The following is a 22,279-nucleotide window of genomic DNA, read 5'->3' on the forward strand; positions in this document are numbered from 1 at the left end:
TCACTGAGCCTGACAAGGAGCATCACCCCCAGTCCTACAGAAATGCACTCCCTCCAGCACTACCTGCCCCACGGCCTCTATCAGAAGCATAAACAGCTCAGTCAGACCCTAATTCATAAATATTAAGAGTCAAATTAAACGTAAGTGGATCTAAAAGCCCCTGGGAGTTGGGACCCCTGAATTATCTCCTCTCAACTCTCCCGGCTTTGGCACATGACTGACTAAGACTGAAGGGCGAAGTGTATAATGTGCAAGGCCCCCCCCCAAAGCCTGTAACGTTACAATAGAACCAAGGGGCCATGTATAGAAGAAAGACATTACACTGGAAGGACAGGTTTGCCACAATTTACTGCAGCTAGGCACGATGTAGAGCTAAAGCCTAGCCGGCCCCAAGCAGACGAGGCCTGTCAGGACGCCATACTGCCCTGCGGTACTTTAGTGACTGGGCGCTGGGGCAATGGTCAGGACGCCAGCATTACATTTTCCACTAAGCCCCTCTCTACCTGGGGTGGAGGGGTGACTTTTCCAGGGAGAGTTGCTTGTTGGAGAGGAGGCTGTTTGCCCTGAGGGGGGACGGGGGCAGTTTTCAGCTTCTTTGCTTCTGCGCTGTTGAGCTGATCGTCTTCCTCGTCGGAGTCTTGCAAGCCATACTTAGAGAAGTGATTCACCTACAGGGGATACAATAGGAGTTAGCGGCGTTTGACAGGAATGCCCCAAAGCACAGGTAACCATATACACACAGGTAGCACATATATACCTTGAACACCCAGGAACCGCTCTCGGGGCGATAATCCACAAACTGCGCCCCCTGCTTACGAGAGGCGTTCTCTAACTTGGACTTGTAGTTCATCTCACTCAGGCGCTCGGGGCTGGTAATCATGCAACGCGAGGTCTTATCAATCGGCCAGACTTCATCTAGGGTCACTTGGGCCGGCCTATAGCGGAAACAAACAATTCAATGTATCTGGGCCGTGTTCCTGGCGCAGATATTACTGGCTAAGGTACTGTCGGGGTCTCAAATTACATTAAACACTAAATGGTGTTACCTGTTCAAACCTTCGCCAAGGGGGGGCTTGTTCTGATCATCAACGTAGACAATAACCTCCTTCCTGCGGATGTGAACAATCGAATCAAGATCTAAATTGGTCAGATTAACGATCCCCTCAAAGTATATGGATCCGAAACCTGCAACAAAATGACGTAGAAAAAGTGACTTTCGAGAAAATGCTTAAAAGCATATTATATTGTAATATAATTCCGACTTCAAATAATAAAATAACTACATATTTTCAGCGAACTGGAACCATTTGCAAGTGTAACTGCCATTAAAAGCAGAAAGTTTCAGTCCCTTAACATTCTCTGTATTCACTGCCGATTCTGACTGAAATAAGGGAACCGAGACCAGAGTTATACAAGCCAAGACTCCAGTTCCCACAATGCCCTGCATAGTTACATAGTTAATTTGTGTGGGAAAAAAAAAAAAAAAAAAAAAAAGACACCAAAGTCCATCAAGTTTAACCCTTCCAAGTGCTCACACAATCCCCTACTGACCTATCTATCCACTCACATACAGACCCACACTGACCTATCCACTCACATACAGACCCACACTGACCTATCCACTCACATACAGATCCACACTGACCTATCTATCCACTCACATACAGACTCATACTGACCTATCCACTCACATACAGACCCACACTGACCTATCTATCCACTCACATACAGACCCATACTGACCTATCCACTCACATACAGACCCATACTGACCTATCCACTCACATACAGACCCACACTGACCTATCTATCCACTCACATACAGACCCATACTGACCTATCCCCTCACATACAGACCCACACTGACCTATCCACTCACATACAGACCCACACTGACCTATCCACTCACATACAGACCCACACTGACCTATCCACTCACATACAGACCCATACTGACCTATCCACTCACATACAGACCCACACTAACCTATCTATCCCCTCACATACAGACCCACACTAACCTATCTATCCCCTCACATACAGACCCACACTGACCTATCCACTCACATACAGACCCACACTGACCTATCCACTCACATACAGACCCACACTGACCTATCCACTCACATACAGACCCACACTGACCTATCCACTCACATACAGACCCACACTGACCTATCCACTCACATACAGACCCACACTGACCTATCCACTCACATACAGACCCACACTGACCTACCTATCCACTCACATACAGACCCACACTGACCTATCTATCCACTCACATACAGACCCACACTGACCTATCTATCCACTCACATACAGACCCACACTGACCTATCCACTCACATACAGACCCATACTGACCTATCCACTCACATACAGACCCACACTGACCTATCCACTCACATACAGACCCACACTGACCTATCCACTCACATACAGACCCACACTGACCTATCCACTCACATACAGACCCACACTGACCTATCCACTCACATACAGACCCACACTGACCTATCCCCTCACATACAGACCCACACTGACCTATCCACTCACATACAGACCCACACTGACCTATCCACTCACATACAGACCCACACTGACCTACCTATCCACTCACATACAGACCCACACTGACCTATCTATCCACTCACATACAGACCCACACTGACCTATCTATCCACTCACATACAGACCCACACTGACCTATCCACTCACATACAGACCCATACTGACCTATCCACTCACATACAGACCCACACTGACCTATCCACTCACATACAGACCCACACTGACCTATCCACTCACATACAGACCCATACTGACCTATCCACAAGCCAAGACTCCAGTTCCCACAATGCCCTGCATAGTTACATAGTTAATTTGTGTGGGGAAAAAAAAAAAAAAAAAGACACCAAAGTCCATCAAGTTTAACCCTTCCAAGTGCTCACACAATCCCCTACTGACCTATCTATCCACTCACATACAGACCCATACTGACCTATCCACTCACATACAGACCCACACTGACCTATCCACTCACATACAGACCCACACTGACCTATCCACTCACATACAGACCCACACTGACCTATCCACTCACATACAGACCCACACTGACCTATCCACTCACATACAGACCCACACTGACCTATCTATCCACTCACATACAGACCCATACTGACCTATCTATCCACTCACATACAGACCCATACTGACCTATCTATCCACTCACATACAGACCCATACTGACCTATCTATCCACTCACATACAGACCCACACTAACCTATCTATCCCCTCACATACAGACCCACACTGACCTATCCCCTCACATACAGACCCACACTGACCTATCCACTCACATACAGACCCACACTGACCTATCTATCCACTCACATACAGACCCACACTGACCTATCTATCCACTCACATACAGACCTACACTGACCTATCTATCCACTCACATACAGACCCACACTGACCTATCCACTCACATACAGACCCATACTGACCTATCCACTTCACATACAGACCCACACTGACCTATCCACTCACATACAGACCCACACTGACCTATCCACTCACATACAGACCCATACTGACCTATCCACTCACATACAGACCCATACTGACCTATCCACTCACATACAGACCCATACTGACCTATCCACTCACATACAGACCCACACTGACCTATCCACTCACATACAGACCCACACTGACCTATCCACTCACATACAGACCCACACTGACCTATCCACTCCCATACAGACCCACACTGACCTATCCACTCCCATACAGACCCACACTGACCTATCCACTCCCATACAGACCCACACTGACCTATCCACTCCCATACAGACCCACACTGACCTATCCACTCCCATACAGACCCATACTGACCTATCCACTCCCATACAGACCCACACTGACCTATCTATCCACTCACATACAGACCCATACTGACCTATCTATCCACTCACATACAGACCCACACTGACCTATCCACTCACATACAGACCCACACTGACCTATCCACTCACATACAGACCCACACTGACCTATCCACTCACATACAGACCCACACTGACCTATCCACTCACATACAGACCCACACTGACCTATCCACTCCCATACAGACCCATACTGACCTATCCACTCCCATACAGACCCACACTGACCTATCTATCCACTCACATACAGACCCATACTGACCTATCTATCCACTCACATACAGACCCACACTGACCTATCCACTCCCATACAGACCCACACTGACCTATCTATCCACTCCCATACAGACCCACACTGACCTATCCACTCCCATACAGACCCACACTGACCTATCCACTCCCATACAGACCCACACTGACCTATCTATCCCCTCCCATACAGACCCACACTGACCTATCCACTCCCATACAGACCCACACTGACCTATCCACTCACATACAGACCCATACTGACCTATCCACTCACATACAGACCCACACTGACCTAACTATATATACAAAAACCAATACTAAAGCCCAAAGGCAATATAAAGCCTGGGGCACATGGCTAACCACTATGGCAAGCTCAGGAAAAACCACATATACACTGTACCACAAGCCCAACACTGTCTCTCTCATTAATCCCCATGACCAGGGCTGTTGAACTGTATGCCCGCTGGCTGGGTGTGGCCCCCTGTCTCTATAGCCTTCACATTAGCGCAAGCTAGAATGCTATATTTATTCTACAGAAAGCTTTACCTGCCTGAGTAACAGCCCTAGAAGCTACCTGTGTTTAAGGTAGCAGCTGCCATTTTATCTTGGTCTCAATAGCTTCTGTGCTGCAGCTCTGGTAGCTCAGATTACACAGAGTTGGGAGAAAATTCTGATGGGAGGGGGGGCAGGAGAAGAGAGGGAGAGGAGCAAACTGAGCAGACTGGAAATCTGATACTGAAGAACATGAGCACACAAAAGGAAATCCTGTGTTTCTTTTGATAGAGGACTGTATTTACATAGACCTTTCTGATAAAGCTTAGTTTAAATTTCCTTCACCTTTAAAATGTAATCCAGCCTTCAAACATGTAATACAAAAAATACCCAGCCCACTACATGTAATAAGTTGGACAGCACTACCTGAGACAGTGGCAAGTCTTTGGGGACAGAAGTATATACAAAATATTCCCCCTGCTATCAGCTGGAAAAAACTCAAAAACCATTATCCATTTGCTCATAAGCATATAAAGCACAGTTATACCCCCATAGAACAGCAGTGTAAATACTAGCAACTCCCTCAGCAATAACTAGTAGCCATGTAAGAGGTATATACCAACCTTCACGCCCAATAGTGAAACCATTGACTATACATTCCCCATTCTCATCCACACTTCTGGCCAGTTCCTCCATGGATGGGATGGTGTAATAGCTGTCCCTCGTTAGGATAATTCCTACAGGAAGAAAACAGACGTTAGAGCAAGGCAGACCCACGGAGCTCAATTCCAGACAGCAAAAACCTATCTTGGGCTTCATCAAAAGTTTATAGCCAATTTAGCAATTGGTTGCTAAAATGGCTCAAATACACAGCATATCAGTATGGCAGCTCCTACCTGCAGGGTGGGGAGAAGCATCGAGAATTTCTGTCTCTCTAAATGAATCCTCATTAAATGAGGCATCCTCGCTGCTGTGCTCCAGGCCGATTCTCCCAGACTTGCGCATATTCAGTGCTACGATGGTGTCGTCCATGTGGTTCACCTGCTTTTTCTCCTGGCTTTGTGGGAGGGGCCTGGAGAAGGGAGACGGGTATGTGGTGGCAGCCTCTTCGTCGTTTTCTTCATCGCCGTGGTGGTTCTCAACAGATCTAAAAGAAGGGCAAAGCTCTGTAAGAATTACGATATCTGGAGTCTCCCCATATTTCCCCCGTTCAGATGATCAGAAGCCTCATAGGAAAAAAAAATGAGTTCTGTAAAGAAAGTTCCCATAATGCCTCACTCCTGCACCAAGACCAGTGTACATGCTCAGTATGTAAGACTATGAGGAAGCTTCCTGCTGATTGGCTCAGATCCACATTCCTAAGGGGGGGGGGGGGGTGAGTTCTTAGCATTTTTGAGGGAGGAGGGGGAGCAGCAGAGAGGAGAGAGCTGCGCGTCTCTGGCACAGGGAAACAGACAACAAATCTTTTGACAGAGAAGTCAGTGCAGCGATTCTGCAAGTGTTTATGGCTCTATTTACATAGACCTTTCTGACAAAGCTTAGTTTTTTACCTTTCCTTCTCCTTTAAGTGTCCTGCCTCCTGGAGGGTGGAGCTTAAACCCATGCATACCCCCCCCCCCCCCGAAACAGCAGAGAAAAGGTGCTGCACAGTGCAATGAAGCAAGTAGGAGGGGCCCCAGGCATGGAACATGGCAGCAATAGTAGGCCCAATCCTGGTGCAGAGCTAGATGCTGCCCCCTCTCCCACAACTTTAGCTTCAGAGGGGGCCACATTGCTAGCTCGCTGCACTAACAGAGGCCAATTTATATTTAAAAGAATGTAAATCCGGCCTTAAAGTTACCAGAGGCAGCTTTTTAGCCCCTGGTAACTGGTCACTAACTGCCACCTGAGGCAGCAGTGAGTAGGGGCAGCTCCACTAGGAACAAACATACCCGGCAAGCCTCACTACAGTGTAACAGAATACGGTGAAGAAGAAGGTGACGGTGCATAAAGAAAGGGGATATTAAGGAGCGCAGAGCAGGTTTATTAAAGTCATTCCTTACCTTTCCGGAGCTTCAGGAGTCGGCGGCACCATGTCGTCTACATCTCTGTTTTCTTGGCCAAATAGGCTGCTGCTGTTCTTAAGGTACTTCAAGTCCAGCTTCTTTATACTTTTCCTTTAAACACACACAAAAAACACAAATTACTCACAATAAGTCTGTGACAAAAGGGGCGCAGCTGTACCCACTCCTGAGCCTTTAGCAACACACTGCGGCAACAAAACCAGAGAAGCCATCACAACTGTGAGCAATTTTATTACTGCCCCCTTTCCACTAAATGCAACTCAGATATGGTATAAATCCCTGATTACTCATTCAATGGGAAATTAAAGGAAAAGTAGACCCCCAGAATGAATACTTAACCAACAGATCCTTCATATCATCCTCTCTTATAAAACTGGAATATATACATCAGTAAATATTGCCCTTTTACATGCTTTCCCTTGAGCCGCCATTTTGTGATGGGCTGTGTGTTCCCTCAGAGATCAGCTGACAGGAAGTGATGCAGTTCTAACTATCAGGAAGTAGTGTGGGAGTAAAAGGCAGAACTCTGTTCATTCATTGGCTGATGTGACCTAGCATGTATGTGTGCCTTGGCTTGTTTGTGTGCATTGTGACTCCTGTGATCCCAGGGGGCGGCCCCCTTTTCTGCAATATATTTTCATTTTATCAGATGTTTACAGCCCTTACTCCTTAGTTGGCCATACCTGGTAAGAAGATCTCCAAGCTGGGCATCCCTGCCCCATAAATACTGACAAATAAATAATCCCAATCCAACACAATAACTCTGTAGCACATATTGCTAGTTCTGCAAAAGCCTATTAGTAAGAAGACGTTACACAGCCCTGCTTAAACGGGGTTGTTCAGCTTTGGGTTAACTTTTAGTATAATGTAATATTCTGAAAATCTGCAATCGTTCCCCTGGTACCGACTATCTGTGCAAAGTCTTTAGGAGAGGACTGCATCCAAAGCCATTCCAGTGGGATATTCCAGCTGGCTTGACCACTATATGGCCATAAACCAATGATATCAGTTGGGGAGGCCACTGTTTTGGTTCCATACATGACACTGACTGGACTAGAAGAGTGCAAGCAATGGTGGCCTCTGAATGCTTTACAGGGAAGCTTTAAAAAGGGTTTGGTATCTTGGACTATAAAACAAGTAAAACAGAAGAGTTGGAATTAGATGAAATAACCAACTGGATCACTTACTTGGGCATGAACACCCCACTAGACAGGACCGGCTCATCATCATCCAAGGCATCGAAGAGCTGACTTTTGGCTGCCCCACTGTTCTGCAATGCTTTGGGTCGTACTCGCGCCGCTGGGCGAGGGGTAAGCTTGTAGTGCGTGGGGGTCAGTACGGCTTTCTGGGCAGCAGGGTTGGTGGGTTTCAAGAGCTATAGAATACACACAGCAACATTAATGCAAAATATATGTATATTTCTATAAATAAAGAACAGAGACACAAAAGAACAATTCCAGATGAATAGGGTATTAATTACAACACCAAAATGTATATGAAGCCCTTTTAAGTTTTTGGTGTTCCTGTCCATTCTCCCAGCAGTTTTATACACACAGAACAATATGTTGCATATATCCCCTTACCTCCTCTTTCTTCTTTGGATCGGAGATGGGGTTCCTGAAGAGAGGGGAGTCAGGGAACGGGGAATATCTAAGCGCGTTGTATTGCTGCTGTAGGAACATCTGATGTGCCGCTGAAGCACCGGGATCAGACAGGGCTGCTGTGAGACACAAGTAATAAGAAGAGTTCAAGGCAAAGTAAAACAGCAAATTAAAGATAACAGTAAATTAGCCCTGGTGCTCAAAAGGTTAGTTTTCTCCTATAAAAAGACAGCACTCACCGACTGGGGCCTGAGGCGCTCCAAATCCCAGGCCTGCTGAGGTACTGTTAAACCCGGCATTGCCGAACGCTCCCGTACCAAGTGTACCAGTCAGCTTCGGCTGGTTGCTCCCAAACAAAGATGTCTGCCCGGGGTTTAGCGCTACAAAAAGTCAAGAATTAATTATTCCTCTCCTTGAACCACACATTGCAGTTTTCCTATATGCACCCAACTATTGGCAAGAAAAGCCGTGGCAAAAGCACATTTATAAGCAGCACAATCATGTTGTGCCAACAGACACAAAGCTGTTCCCATTGCCTTCTATGGGAATTGTCCCATGTGGTGCCCCCTAGTCAGTTCTGGCCATTATGTTAGACATCTGCCCATCTAGATTTTTTGCTAACTAACTATATTAGAAACATTTTTCAATTTTACCTGTTCCAAAGCCCGTCCCAAGGCTCGGCCCGATGGTTCCCGTTGCTGTCTTATTGCCAAACAGGCTGGTTCCTGCTGTGTTTGAACCAAACCCTTTAGGACAAATATAGACGGGTCAGCTCCTTTAAACATTTACAGTTCTAAAATGGCATTTGTGAATCACCAAGAGTAGAGAGGAAAACCCATAAATATCCCAATTTCAGCAGATCCCAAAGCCATTTAGTGCCAGTTACAAGTGCATTTCCCCTAGCGGAGCACTAAAGCCAGACAAGGTTACGCTCTGGGCCCTGCACGTACTTACTGGAATTGAGAGAAAGGAATCATATCTGGGTGAGGTTCTACAGAGAAATCGGACTTTTGCCCCCAATGAGAATATTAATCCTGCTTTTAGTGTTTCAGTATTTGCTATTCTGCATTAATAAAATCAAATCTTCAGTTGAACAGTCAATACTTGTGTAGCAGGGCCATGAAACATGTACATCTCATAGGCTCTAACTAGGAACATCAAATCCAGTTCATGAAATCAATCAGAACCCTTAGGGTGAAGGCACACTGGGCTACTAGTAGCAGCTATTTTTTCCAAGGCTACTGCACTCCAGAAAATCCCCTGCTATAGACAATATTGAGAATTGCCTCTGCTATAACACACATAGGGACAATTATTAGTGACCAGCATTGTCTAGTTTAGTAGTCACGACAAGTAGCTGCTCTACTAGTAGCTCTGTGTGTGTGTGTGTGTGTCTACACCCTTAAAATAAAGTGAATTTTTGTCACAAACATTGAAACAATCCACCCTTTTTTCTCCAACCCAAAGCCCAAAATAATTGATTTGGTGCATCCCTCGTTCTAACCGTAATGGGATAACTGGACAAACCTTTTCATTGGCATAGTCATAACAACCAGCACAGGATATATATTACACATGATCAATTATCAGCCCAACAAGCATAGGGATTGGAGCAGAGTTTGCAGCAGAGCGCCCAATGATTAGGGCACTGGTTTTAAAATGTCTATCACTTTTCCCAATATAACTGCAGGGGTAAAATTATGGGGCAGCGGAATGACCTATGGGGGTAATGGGGCAGAGGAATGACCTATTATGGGGAGTTTTGATGAAAAACACATTGAAGCTTCATCAGCAAAGCCAAGTGCTGTGGGAGAGCCCCCCCCCAGGATAAAAAGTGACCCTTTTAGGGTACTGGACATCGGCCAATCATTAAGTTCACTGCATATTAACCCCTTGCAGTTGTGCTTGCATTATTAACTCTGTTGAACAGACCCAGGCTTGAAATACCTCTGCTAGGACCCAATGGTGGCAATTAAGGGTAGAAGCCTCATTGTGAGCAATATCACCAGAACCCCAGGGCACTTCTGTGGGATACTAAGATCTGAGCCTTAGCGGGCAATGGCAGAATACCCTGAAGCCTCCATCAGCTATTGCCTTCTTAGAGGCAAAATGCATTCATATATTCTTATTTTTGTGTAATTTCCGACCCCCTTTCCCGCTGGAGGGCAACACAAACTCACGGTGCCCAATGCAAAATTAGTTAACAGACATTGATCATGCAAACATTAAACCTAAATTCAGGCAGAGAGTTAGGGAGAAAGTAAAGCAGGTAAAAGAAAAGAATGCAGGTAAAGACAATTACAGTTCAGTTATACCAAAATGAGAAATGGAAATGTAACCCTATATAATTGTATTGCCGAGTTTATTTAGAAGAGAAAAGGCTATAAAACTCCCTCTTAGAGTGCGAGAGGTGAAGTGCTCGGATACACTGTGTATACCACACTAGGAGGCTTCACTAGGTTAGTAGTGATAGTGCACACGTGGCCATGCCAGGCACCAATAACCTGTGAACTGCAGCAGAGAAAATCAGAGGATTGTGGGTAAGCCGAACATTACCGTGCATGAACGCCACACATTGGGGCAATAACTAGCGCTTATGTTGGCAAACTCCAAGCTGTTCCATTGCACGGAATGATGAAAGCTCTGGGCACGGCGAGGGACATGCATTATGCCAGGTAAGGCAATAGCCTATTATACTGACAGTAGGTGCAATAGCATTCCACTTGGCACTAATAGGAGATTAGGCGGAGATTACAGAGATTCTCCTGCTAGTTAAGCAGTTAGTCTGTGCAGTCCTAGCGCTGCCCGATATCCATCTGCGTTTAGTCTGGCGCAGCGGGACAGGTGGTATACCCAGTGTAATGTTAGAGATTACATCAGGTTTGTTTTCTCATATGTACCAAAATTGGAAGTGTTTGTATTGGTTCCTAAAGTCAGGGTTGGTTTGTTACCAAAGAGCCCGCCAGTCGTAGTGCCAAATGCAGGGGCACTGGTCGTGGTCGTCCCGAAACCAGCAGGTTTGTTACCAAACAGGGTCTGGAAGGGGAAGAGAGAGACAAAAGTTACTTTCATTTAACTATACGACTGCCAAGCTGGGTCCAAATACACGAAAGGCAACATCTGTAGCATAACTGCCCCTCCCTTAAAGATCTATCATTTACTTCCTAACAGTCCTTTCCTCAAAGATTCCAGCAGGCTCTGCTATTGTTCTCACATGTTCCATTCAATTGATCTGCTGGCTTCATACTATTTGCAAATGATTCCATTTTCTTTTCATTTACATTAAGACATTTTAAAACTCGGTTTCCATGGGAAAAGCCTGACCAACTTCCCGAATAACTTCCTAATAGGATAGATATATCCTATAGATGATGATACAGATAGCAGCGAAGAGATCCGAACTCACAGGACTTATAGAATTAATATGGTGTAGAAGACTACACCATAAACTCCATATTAATTCTATAAGTCCTGTGAGTGCGGATCTCTTTGCTGCTGTATCTAATTCTTCACCTGGACCTGCACCCAGGCTATTGTGACCGATTGGCTTGAGTGCCGGATCTAATATAATATAATATATATTATTCTCAACTTTTCCCAGGGTCACCTAAGCAATATCACTTTTTAAAAGGTAGACATTTTCTCCCACAGCCCCTCCTGGGTCCCATAAACATCAGAAAGAGCGGTAATACAATATTTATCAATAGGGTTTGAAGGAAACTTTTCCCAGAATAGCAAAAACCCAATATGGGGTAATTATATCTTATTCGGGATCAAGTACAGGTACTGTTTTATTATTACAGAGAAAAGGGAATCATTTAACCATTAAATAAACCCAATAGGGCTGTTCTGCCCCAATAAGGGGTAATTATATCTTAGTTGGGATCAAGTACAGGTACTGTTTTATTATTACAGAGAAAAGGGAATCATTTAACCATTAAATAAACCCAATAGGGCTGTTCTGCCCCAATAAGGGGTAATTATATCTTAGTTGGGATCAAGTACAGGTACTGTTTTATTATTACAGAGAAAAGGGAATCATTTAACCATTAAATAAACCCAATAGGGCTGTTCTGCCCCAATAAGGGGTAATTATATCTTAGTTGGGATCAAGTACAGGTACTGTTTTATTATTACAGAGAAAAGGGAATCATTTAACCATGAAATAAACCCAATAGGGCTGTTCTGCCCCCAATAAGGGGTAATTATATCTTAGTTGGGATCAAGTACAGGTACTGTTTTATTATTACAGAGAAAAGGGAATCATTTAACCATTAAATAAACCCAATAGGGCTGTTCTGCCCCAATAAGGGGTAATTATATCTTAGTTGGGATCAAGTACAGGTACTGTTTTATTATTACAGAGAAAAAGGGAATCAATTTTAAAAATCAGATTTGATTACAATGGAGTCTACGGGAGATGGCCTGTTATTCGGAACTTTCAGGACAATGGGTTTCCGGATAAGGGGTTCGATACCTGAATATGCATTGTACAAAAAAAAAAACAAAAAAAAAAAAAAACTGAAAGGCTAACATTTTTAAGCAATAAAGTTTGGAATCTTAATTTTGGTTCATTGTTTTTCTTTAGTGATGACAGAAATTAATCACTGGTTAAACTGACAGATTCGTATAATTTAATGACCTTTTACACAAACTCATCTCACACAATTCAGATTGTTGGTACTTACCGAGCCGGTGCCAAAGGGTGCAGGATTAGGCTGCCCAAACAGGCTAGTTCCAGCTCCAAATGCACCGGTGGCATTTGTATTGGTTGTTGTTCCAAAGAGACCACCTGACTGCGTGGGTTGGTTTGCTCCAAAGAGCCCCTGAAAGGGGGAAAAAAAAGTACAGTGAGTGAAAGGGGCACAGGATTAAAGAGACAGAAATAGGAGTACTAATAAAAGGTACAGAGGTACTTACCATAGTGCTTGTCTGTGGTTGGCCAAGTGTACTGGTGTTCCCAAATGAGAAGCCTGTACTTTGGGTGGTCGTTGCATTCCCAAAGGGCTTGTTAAACAGGCTGGCAGCGGGTTGGTTAGCAGGCTGGCCAAACAGACCTCCAGTATTCCCACCAAATGCGCCTGTGCCTGCTGAGAACAAATCACAAAATTCAGGGGATTCAATCAAACAGCATTTACTGCCCTAATTTTGTTATTCACAGAGCCTGAGGCATCTGCTGAGGTCCGGCACATTATATAATCACATTTCTTACTGGGGAGGGGAAGCTGGAAAAGTGCTTTTACTGGTTTTCTCTATTTGCAGTAATAGAAGAGCAGCTCTCTAAGTGGCCTACCCCAGCACTGGGCAAATGTAGGGCTGTTGTACCCAGTAATTCCTGCCCTAAAGCTCCCATATTTACCATAAGCCACGTTTCCTACTTAAAGGAGGAGAAGTAAAGGTAAAAACTGGGGATGCACCGAACCCACTTTTTTGGGTTCGGCCGAACCTCCGAAACCACTCAGCTAAATCCCGAACCGAATCCTAACTAACATGTGTTAATTAGGATTGAAAGGGGTTAAAAATCGCCGCCTGACAATTTAACCCTTTCCAAATGCTAATCCGCCGAATCTCGAACTGAATGTGGGATTCGGTGCATCCCTAGTAAAAATTAAGCTTTGTCAGAAAGGTAAATGTAAACGCAGCCATAAGCACCCACAGAAACACTGCACTGACTCCTCTATCAAAAGAAACACAGGCTCTCTTTTCTTATTTTCAGACTTCCTCTCAGAAAAATCCTTCATTCTCGGGGCCTGAGTCGGGCAGCTCTCCTGCTCCCCCCTGCATAAGAATTCATAAGGATATACTCCTCCCTCCCATCGGAATGTGTGATTTGAGCTACCAACAGCTAGAGCTGCAGCAGGAAGCTACGGAGACCAAGCTAAAATGGCAGCTGCTACCAAACAAATGGAGGGAGCATCTGGGACTGTTTCTGCAGAATTAATAAAGCAATAAAGGTGGCACTAATGTGACTAATCTATTGGCAGTAAAATGCCAAAATAACTTTCCTTCCCCTTTAAATAGAGCACTCATCACCATAACCATGATGGTTCCTTTGCTTCCCTACTCAAACTATAGGTGGAGGTTGAGGCTCTGACTGCAGCAGTTCACAATGAGAGTGTAGTGGGGGTTAAGTGTGTGCGTAAATAAGAGGCAAAAGCAACTAACCTGTACCAAAGGTAGTTTTATTTCCAGCGAAGGAGAAGCTGTTGTTTGCTGCAGTAGACCCAAAGATACCCGTTGAAGCGCTCGAAGTTGCTGCTGAGGTGCCAAATAAGCCCGTTCCTGTGGGTGCACCAACGGGATTCTGGGGGCCCTTCCTATTTGCCTGGTAATCCTCAAGGCGGAGTTCCTGAAAGAGAAAATTTATGAAGGCTCGCAGAAACAATGGGCCCTATTATGCCTGATAGATGATGCCACTAATATAATGTGAAGGCTGTGTAACCCAAAACAGCAATAGTACCTCCAGCGACTTGCTCTCATACTCCTTCATGGCAGTAATACACTGGTGCTTGGTGCTGATGTTAGTGGTGACTCCTCCTTTCGCCATGGTATCCGTGCCAGATGGGGGCTGAAAGCACAATAAGGAGATTCATTTAAGGATCGTAGTAATGCAAATAAGACAATTCACACTGATAGGTAAAGGGCAGTCTGTACACTGTATGGCAGGGCTAGTCACCTGGAGACCCCACGTGGGTCAAATATGGATTTATTATGACCTCCAGTGTGCTCAAAGCATCTACACAAAAGTGAGACTTTGAATATGTGGTCTGACAAAAGCTCCACTACGTGTACATTTAGCACAGAGTGTACCACGGTATTTTTGTGTCCTTGTTTCTTAAATCTCTATTGTGTAAACATAGCAATAAAATATAATCTGTAAAAGCCAACCCATCTTGGGGAAAGGCAAACAAAGACCAATGAGAACATGACATACAAAACGATCAATAGCATGAGAATAATTCCGTTGCTGCTTCCCACCCAAAAACTCAGGCTTACTGCTTTCCTTAGTGTCCTGGCCTGGTACCAATACCATCGAATAATTCGATTCATTTATATTATATTAATAGTTTATCTTTCTCTTTCTATGCTGAACTCTGCATCGACAAACCAGCTTTATTTCAGACTGGATACCAATAGTTCTACACAACAAAAATAACTTACATTAAACTTAATTGTGGTTCCTGTTGGAGCAGCAGAGAATGTTGACGCCCCAAAGAGAGATGCAGAGGTCCCACCGAATGGATTTGCTGTGTTCGTGTTGCCGAAGAGGCCCCCTGTGCTGGTGCTTGTTCCAAAATCTGCATTAGGTAAAAAAGTGTTATCCCAAGAAAAACATAATTCCGTAAGCTACTGGAGTAGAACGGTCACTCCCAACTGATCTACCCCCCTCTTACCCTCTGGTGCTACATAAATGTATTCAAAATGATTTATTTGCCAAAGCCACAATTTCCACACCAGAGTGTCTAAACAAATTAACGAAACCCTACAATTTGTACCTTTATAATCTCGCCTCATAGTTGCATTACCTACAGCGGTCATTTCTTCTAGATCCATACATTCCAAACATCCAGGCTCTAGTTCTGGGAGCCAATAAAGTCCTTTAAAACTTTCCTTACACAATATAGGATGTAGGTTCTCTACCCGCAACCCTTCTTACTACATACAGAGTAGGACTATTAGGGTTCTCCTCTGCAAAACCCCCGATATGGTTATCTCCCACCTTTCCCACTTTCAAGCCTTCATATTTTGGCCTCACCTAGTAGAACAGTGCATGCATAAAACCTGGTACTTATCCAAATAAATGTTACACATTAGAATTAGGTGTGAATAAAGTGTGAATACCAGAAGAGCACTGCTTACTTCCAAAGGTTGTCGGCTTGGCCTGTCCAAAGGCATTGCTCTGAGTGGCGAATAGGCCGCTGCCTGTGTTCGTAGACCCGAATAAACTGTTTGTAGTACCAGTTGAGGCCCCAAAGCCAAAGCCGGAGCTTGAGGAGGAGGTTGCTGGCTGGTTAAATGTAGTGGACCCAAATAAGCCACCTGGATACAGAATAGGGGGAAAAATGTAACAGATGAACACTGATCTTGCTCTGCAAGACTGAGGACAAGACACGAGAGAGAGCAGTAAGGGGGTTCTATCCAATTAACATTACTCACCTGGCTTGGTCTGTGTGTTTCCAAACAGGCCCCCGGTACTTGTGTTTGTGCCAAAACCCGCAGAGCCAAATGCTGTGGCAGGAGTGGTACCAAAGCCAGTTGCTATCAGGCAAAAATAGAAGGGAGGATTCAGATTAACATATACACATACCATCAAATACAATGTACATGCTGTTGGTGAAAATGCTAACACAGCTAAATACCTAGGGTAAGAAAATATGGGGCACTTGTAGCCCACAGGCAACTGCATGCCCCACAGGTGAATCTAAATTGCCTCTAGTCATTTTGGCATGGGCAGCAATGCAAATATTCACAGATACAAAGGTACTTTCCTGTGTTTGGTTGCCCACCGGCAATTAAGAGAAAGGCTAGTGGAAAGGCCTACGCATCACTTTGTTATTCCCAAGTTGCACAAAGTTGCCTGCCTCAGAAATACGAAGCAATTGATAGGTCTTTCCACAAGCCATTCCCTTCATTGCTAATGGAAAGGCTTTTTAGGGAGATTAGTCGCCTGCAGTAGCAGAGATTTATGACGGACATCAAACTTGAGAGGTGGCTTTTAACTCTTCAGATGAGCGCAGAACCCCAGTCCCCTGTCCATCAAACTTATCAGTTTACTATTTTCTACTAACAGTCTGCAAAGCAATAGGGTTGGTAGCTGCCAGGTTTGGTTTCATCACTTCTGCTCCCAGTCTGAACTGCATACTAAGGGCCGTGACAGCCGGGGAGATTAGTCATGGCGCGGGACAAATCTCCCTGTAATGCCATCCCACCGGCTAGAATGTAAAATCGCCCTTGGGATGGCATACGTGGCGGTGACATTGCTGAAGTTTCCTCTCAAGGCAAATCGGCGTGCCGCGTTTGCCTTCCCACCGGGAATTTACATTCTAGCCGGTGGGATGGCATTACAGGGAGATTTGTCCAGCGCCATGACTAATCTCTGTCTGTCACGGCCCTAAGGATGAAGACACAGAGCTACTTGTAGCAGCTACAGAAACAGACAATGCTGATCATTTACTGATAATTGTCTCTATGTGGATTTTAGCAGGGGCAATTCTCAGTACTGTCTATGGCAGGGTGATGCGGCCAAACATGGTGCGATGCTGCAGGTAAAACAGTTGGATAGTTTGGGGAGGTGGGAGATGCAGTTTAGTTCCCATTTTATCATAAACTTACACATTTATTACAACATACACACCCCAAATCAAGCTTTCCATGAAATCACCTAAATAAAATCACTTACTCTGTCCAAAAGTCGAAGTAGCGCCAAAGGCACCATTGCCCGTTCCGAAGGGGCTTCCAAATGTTTTATTGAACATCCTTAGAAGGGCTCCAAAGGGTCATAAATCTGAAAGAGAAGAAACCAAACTTTAAGCAAATGCATTAAAAAAAAAACCATTTCTCTGTAATAACAAAATAGAACCGGTACTTGACCCTAAGGCACAAACCCACATCAGTGGCCACACAATCTTACGGAGTTTTTATAATATAACAATGGTTTTTGGCTGCCTTATGGTGATCCGAAATATGGAAAACCCTGGGGTCCCAATAACGAGTAACAAAACCCATTACGTGTGCTTGTTTTTACATGAAATGGGGCAATGAGAATTATATTTGGCACTTACAGCTTTCTGTGTTATCTGCCCTGGCTGGGTGGGAATAATGCAACATTTCTTGGGTTACAGATGCCCAATGGCTGGTAAGGCTCGCTGTACTTTATACGGGGAGTTTCCTGTGCCAGTACCAGTAGTACCAAGGAAAGTCCCCTACGTCCCTTGTTATTATGATAGTGTTAGTTGTGCCACCACAAGGGAAAGTGTGGGTGTAACAGTGAAACAGCAGCCATTGTGGCACCCTCATCCCACCTACGCACAGATACTCACTAACCCACCTACACACACAAGCCTGACTCTTGGGATACCGCATAGATGATATAAGAAATAACACATACAGGTATTTAGGAGCACAAACCATGGCACTTTCCTTGCAAGCCCTGCTCCCTGAATGGATAAAACATCAAGGCTAGTAACAGTAATGTCTCAATGGCCCAGTGGAAATTCAAGTATGTAATGCTGCACACCTACAGAATCAATACAATAAGGTGGGTGCTCACTGCAGGGGTCCCCTAGAAGATCCCCAAAGAAATCCAAAACATGAGAGGAGCAGAGCAAATCCAAATGATAAAAAGTTACAGCTTTATTTTACATATCAAAAAACTCAATGGCCCAGTGGCACCTTAAAAAGAGGTTCACCTTTGTGTTAACTACCTATTCTAAGCAACTTTTCAATTGGTCTTCATTATTTTTGTTTTATAGTTTTTGAAATAGTTGCCTTCTACTGCCTTTTTCCAGCTTTCAAATTAGGGTCACTGACCCCGGCAGCCAAAACACTACTGCTCTGTGAGGCTCCAGTTTTATGGTTATTGTTACTTTTTGTAACTTGTTTTCCCTATTCAGGTCCTCCAATTGCAAATTGTCCCAGAATACTACTCTCTACATCATACTTAAAGTTACCTCCAAGGTGAACAGCCCCCTTAATGCCTCGCACAGCCTTTGCAGTGCCTGCAACAATCCTGCAAAAATCACAGCTGTCAATCATCTATTGTCTGCCCCGCCTCTAATGCATAGAGGCGGGGCATCCAATTACTTAAACTTTCCCCCTCCCTCTTCACCATGAATCGGTGTAGCCAGTGCATGGGCATCAGGCCCCCCATTCTGGCACATACACAAGATTTTGGGGTGATACTGTAATTCCATGACTGAAGGAAGCAAGAGATTTACACAAATGCTACTCAACATATAGAATAAAAGGAACTACCAGGTGCAGAAACCCTTAGCAACCAAAATCTTGTTTGCCCAGTAAATGCTGCCTGCTGATTGGCTGCTCTAGGGGGATTACCAGCATGAAACTTTGAACCTTTTATGACATTTCCCCATATGTTCCCTATAAACACAAAGCAGCAGAATACAACCGCTGAGAATGTATACGGGGTGTATATATCTATATATTCACACAAACACAATACTGTCCGTTAATGAACGTATGAATTATATACATAATCTTTATACCATTGCTCCCAAGTACCCAGAGCGCATACAAACCTGCCAGTCTTATACCCATTCCTGGGACTATAACCCCAAACTGTCCAATATACATTCATTCCACATTATCCCCAGTTAAATATAAATGTGTTTGCCACTGAATGGAGTATGTGTCTGGCCATTTATATTCACTGCACTACTGGTTCTGAAGCATGAAACAATGAAGCAAAAGCTGATTATCTGAAATACCACAAGCTAACAATTAGCTACAATATATATTACTTGTGGACTACTTAGAGAAACGCTACCGATGTGAAACAGTTAAAACCTGCCAAGCCAAAATATAAATAAAGCCAAACGTAACTCATTCCCCAAACACTTCACCCCCAAATCCCCCCCTAACTGGCCTTCAGGCTGGGCCCCCTTAGCCCATAACAAGGTTACAGATATATAGAAACATTGGGGTAACAGTCACCCTGCTATAGTTCCAGGGGTACCCAGGGCACAAATAAGCACTCACCCCAAATCCCCCCCTAACTGGCCTTCAGGCTGGGCCCCCTTAGCCCATAACAAGGTTACAGATATATAGAAACATTGGGGTAACAGTCACCCCGCTATAGTTCCAGGGGTACCCAGGGCACAAATAAGCACTCACCCCAAATCCCCCCCTAACTGGCCTTCAGGCTGGGCCCCCTTAGCCCATAACAAGGTTACAGATATATAGAAACATTGGGGTAACAGGCACCCCGCTATAGTTCCAGGGGTACCCAGGGCACAAATAAGCACTCACCCCAAATCCCCCCCTAACTGGCCTTCAGGCTGGGCCCCCTTAGCCCATAACAAGGTTACAGATATATAGAAACATTGGGGTAACAGTCACCCCGCTATAGTTCCAGGGGTACCCAGGGCACAAATAAGCACTCACCCCAAATCCCCCCCTAACTGGCCTTCAGGCTGGGCCCCCTTAGCCCATAACAAGGTTACAGATATATAGAAACATTGGGGTAACAGTCACCCCGCTATAGTTCCAGGGGTACCCAGGGCACAAATAAGCACTCACCCCAAATCCCCCCCTAACTGGCCTTCAGGCTGGGCCCCCTTAGCCCATAACAAGGTTACAGATATATAGAAACATTGGGGTAACAGTCACCCCGCTATAGTTCCAGGGGTACCCAGGGCACAAATAAGCACTCACCCCAAATCCCCCCCTAACTGGCCTTCAGGCTGGGCCCCCTTAGCCCATAACAAGGTTACAGATATATAGAAACATTGGGGTAACAGTCACCCCGCTATAGTTCCAGGGGTACCCAGGGCACAAATAAGCACTCACCCCAAATCCCCCCCTAACTGGCCTTCAGGCTGGGCCCCCTTAGCCCATAACAAGGTTACAGATATATAGAAACATTGGGGTAACAGGCACCCCGCTATAGTCCCAGTTCTTACAAAAGAAATACATTACCTGAGAGAGGAGATGGAATGCTCTTGAACAGATTCAGGGCCCTGGAAAAAACACAAAAACAAAAGTGACTAATAAGGTTGAGTTATGAAAACATTTACAGTAAAACAAAGTGGTGGAAGTACTCTGAGTATTATATGAGATTCCCTGTATGGGGAAAGCCTCCTTATCTGTAAGCACAAGACACAGGAAACAGAGAGAGGGGCCTGACTGGGGCAGTACATTAGGACACGCCCATGTGGGGCAATAGAAACAAACACATTAGGGGACAGAGACGTAGGCAGCGGTGCGACAGACGCAGCAGAGAAACCTATGGAGGCTGCAATGGCACAGAGAGGGGAGACCCCAAACTGTCACTATCAGAGGGGAGGGGTTTCATTGGGGACACTGCATTGGGGATCCCAGGCCCGTCAGTAACCAAGAGAACCCAGCAGCACCGGAACCAGGCGGAACATAGTCCTGTCACTAACCAGAAACCGGTAGCAACCGGCAGCAAGCGGAAATGTGGAACTCAGTCCTGCCCTGGATATGGGAAGCAGTGACTGGGTATCAGGTTTAATCGCCCCCCACACATGGAAGTGGAACATTCCGGAGAAGGTTAGGCAATAAGGCGGACTGTTCCACCGCACTACAGCGGGAGGGGGCGGCTCACACCTCCCACTAATCCCCATGCGCTCCACACCTCAGCCCGACGCTCTCTCCCCGCCTACCTGCCCGCGGCCTCCAGACACCAGCGCCCCCAACCAAAAGCTCAGCTCGTACGCGCCCAACACAGCAGTAGATGAAAACGCTTTCCCCAGACTCTCCGGTACCGGCAGTCACGCTCCCGTCACGCAAGGGAGCTAAAGTGCGTCATCCAGCGATATGGCGCTGGCGTCAGGGGTAGAACGTCAGATCTGAGCCCCGCCCCCGTCAAACGCTCGATGGGATTGGCCGCTTCCTATGCCAGTCAAACAAAGGTCGGGACTACTTTACGCGCCCTTCATAACGATTGGCTGAGCGGCGGGACCCTATGGCGTGCGCGGCTCTGCTCACGTGATGGTTAGTCAGTACGTGACTCATTCCTGCGCTCTCAATTAAAACTCGCAGACTGAGTCGGGATGTTTATTGGTTTTAGGAGAGATGCAATTCTATTCACGTCTCAGGACAAAATGACACGCATAGTAAAGCTTTAGATTCGCGGTCCCGCAAGTTATGTGGAGAGCGGCGCGCAAGGAATAGAAGAACTGGATTGGCTATGCTGTTAGCCAATGGGTATGA

The 22,279-nt window shown here is 45.3% G+C and overlaps 1 protein-coding gene across 2 annotated transcripts in view; it reads right to left on the bottom strand.

Annotated features, from left to right (window-relative positions):
* Positions 1-21,968, bottom strand: part of nup98 (nucleoporin 98) — a 35,312-nt gene extending 13,344 nt beyond the window's left edge. The window contains exons 1-21 of one of the 2 annotated variants that reach the window (XM_031895676.1): positions 21,730-21,968; positions 21,023-21,063; positions 17,766-17,870; positions 16,523-16,624; positions 16,226-16,405; positions 15,527-15,663; positions 14,826-14,933; positions 14,531-14,714; positions 13,286-13,455; positions 13,054-13,191; positions 11,317-11,401; positions 9,019-9,111; positions 8,605-8,745; positions 8,348-8,484; positions 7,952-8,139; positions 6,744-6,857; positions 5,598-5,848; positions 5,325-5,438; positions 1,047-1,185; positions 758-935; positions 504-668 (exon numbers count right to left, since the gene is read on the bottom strand). In XM_031895676.1, coding sequence (XP_031751536.1) covers positions 504-668; positions 758-935; positions 1,047-1,185; positions 5,325-5,438; positions 5,598-5,848; positions 6,744-6,857; positions 7,952-8,139; positions 8,348-8,484; positions 8,605-8,745; positions 9,019-9,111; positions 11,317-11,401; positions 13,054-13,191; positions 13,286-13,455; positions 14,531-14,714; positions 14,826-14,933; positions 15,527-15,663; positions 16,226-16,405; positions 16,523-16,624; positions 17,766-17,841 — 2,700 coding nt within the window. In that variant the 5' untranslated portion in view covers positions 17,842-17,870; positions 21,023-21,063; positions 21,730-21,968. 2 annotated transcript variants of the gene reach the window in all.
* Positions 21,969-22,279: the final 311 nt, after the last annotated feature.

Source organism: Xenopus tropicalis, chromosome 2 (genome assembly GCF_000004195.4).
Source record: "Xenopus tropicalis strain Nigerian chromosome 2, UCB_Xtro_10.0, whole genome shotgun sequence".
Taxonomy (NCBI): domain Eukaryota; kingdom Metazoa; phylum Chordata; class Amphibia; order Anura; family Pipidae; genus Xenopus; species Xenopus tropicalis.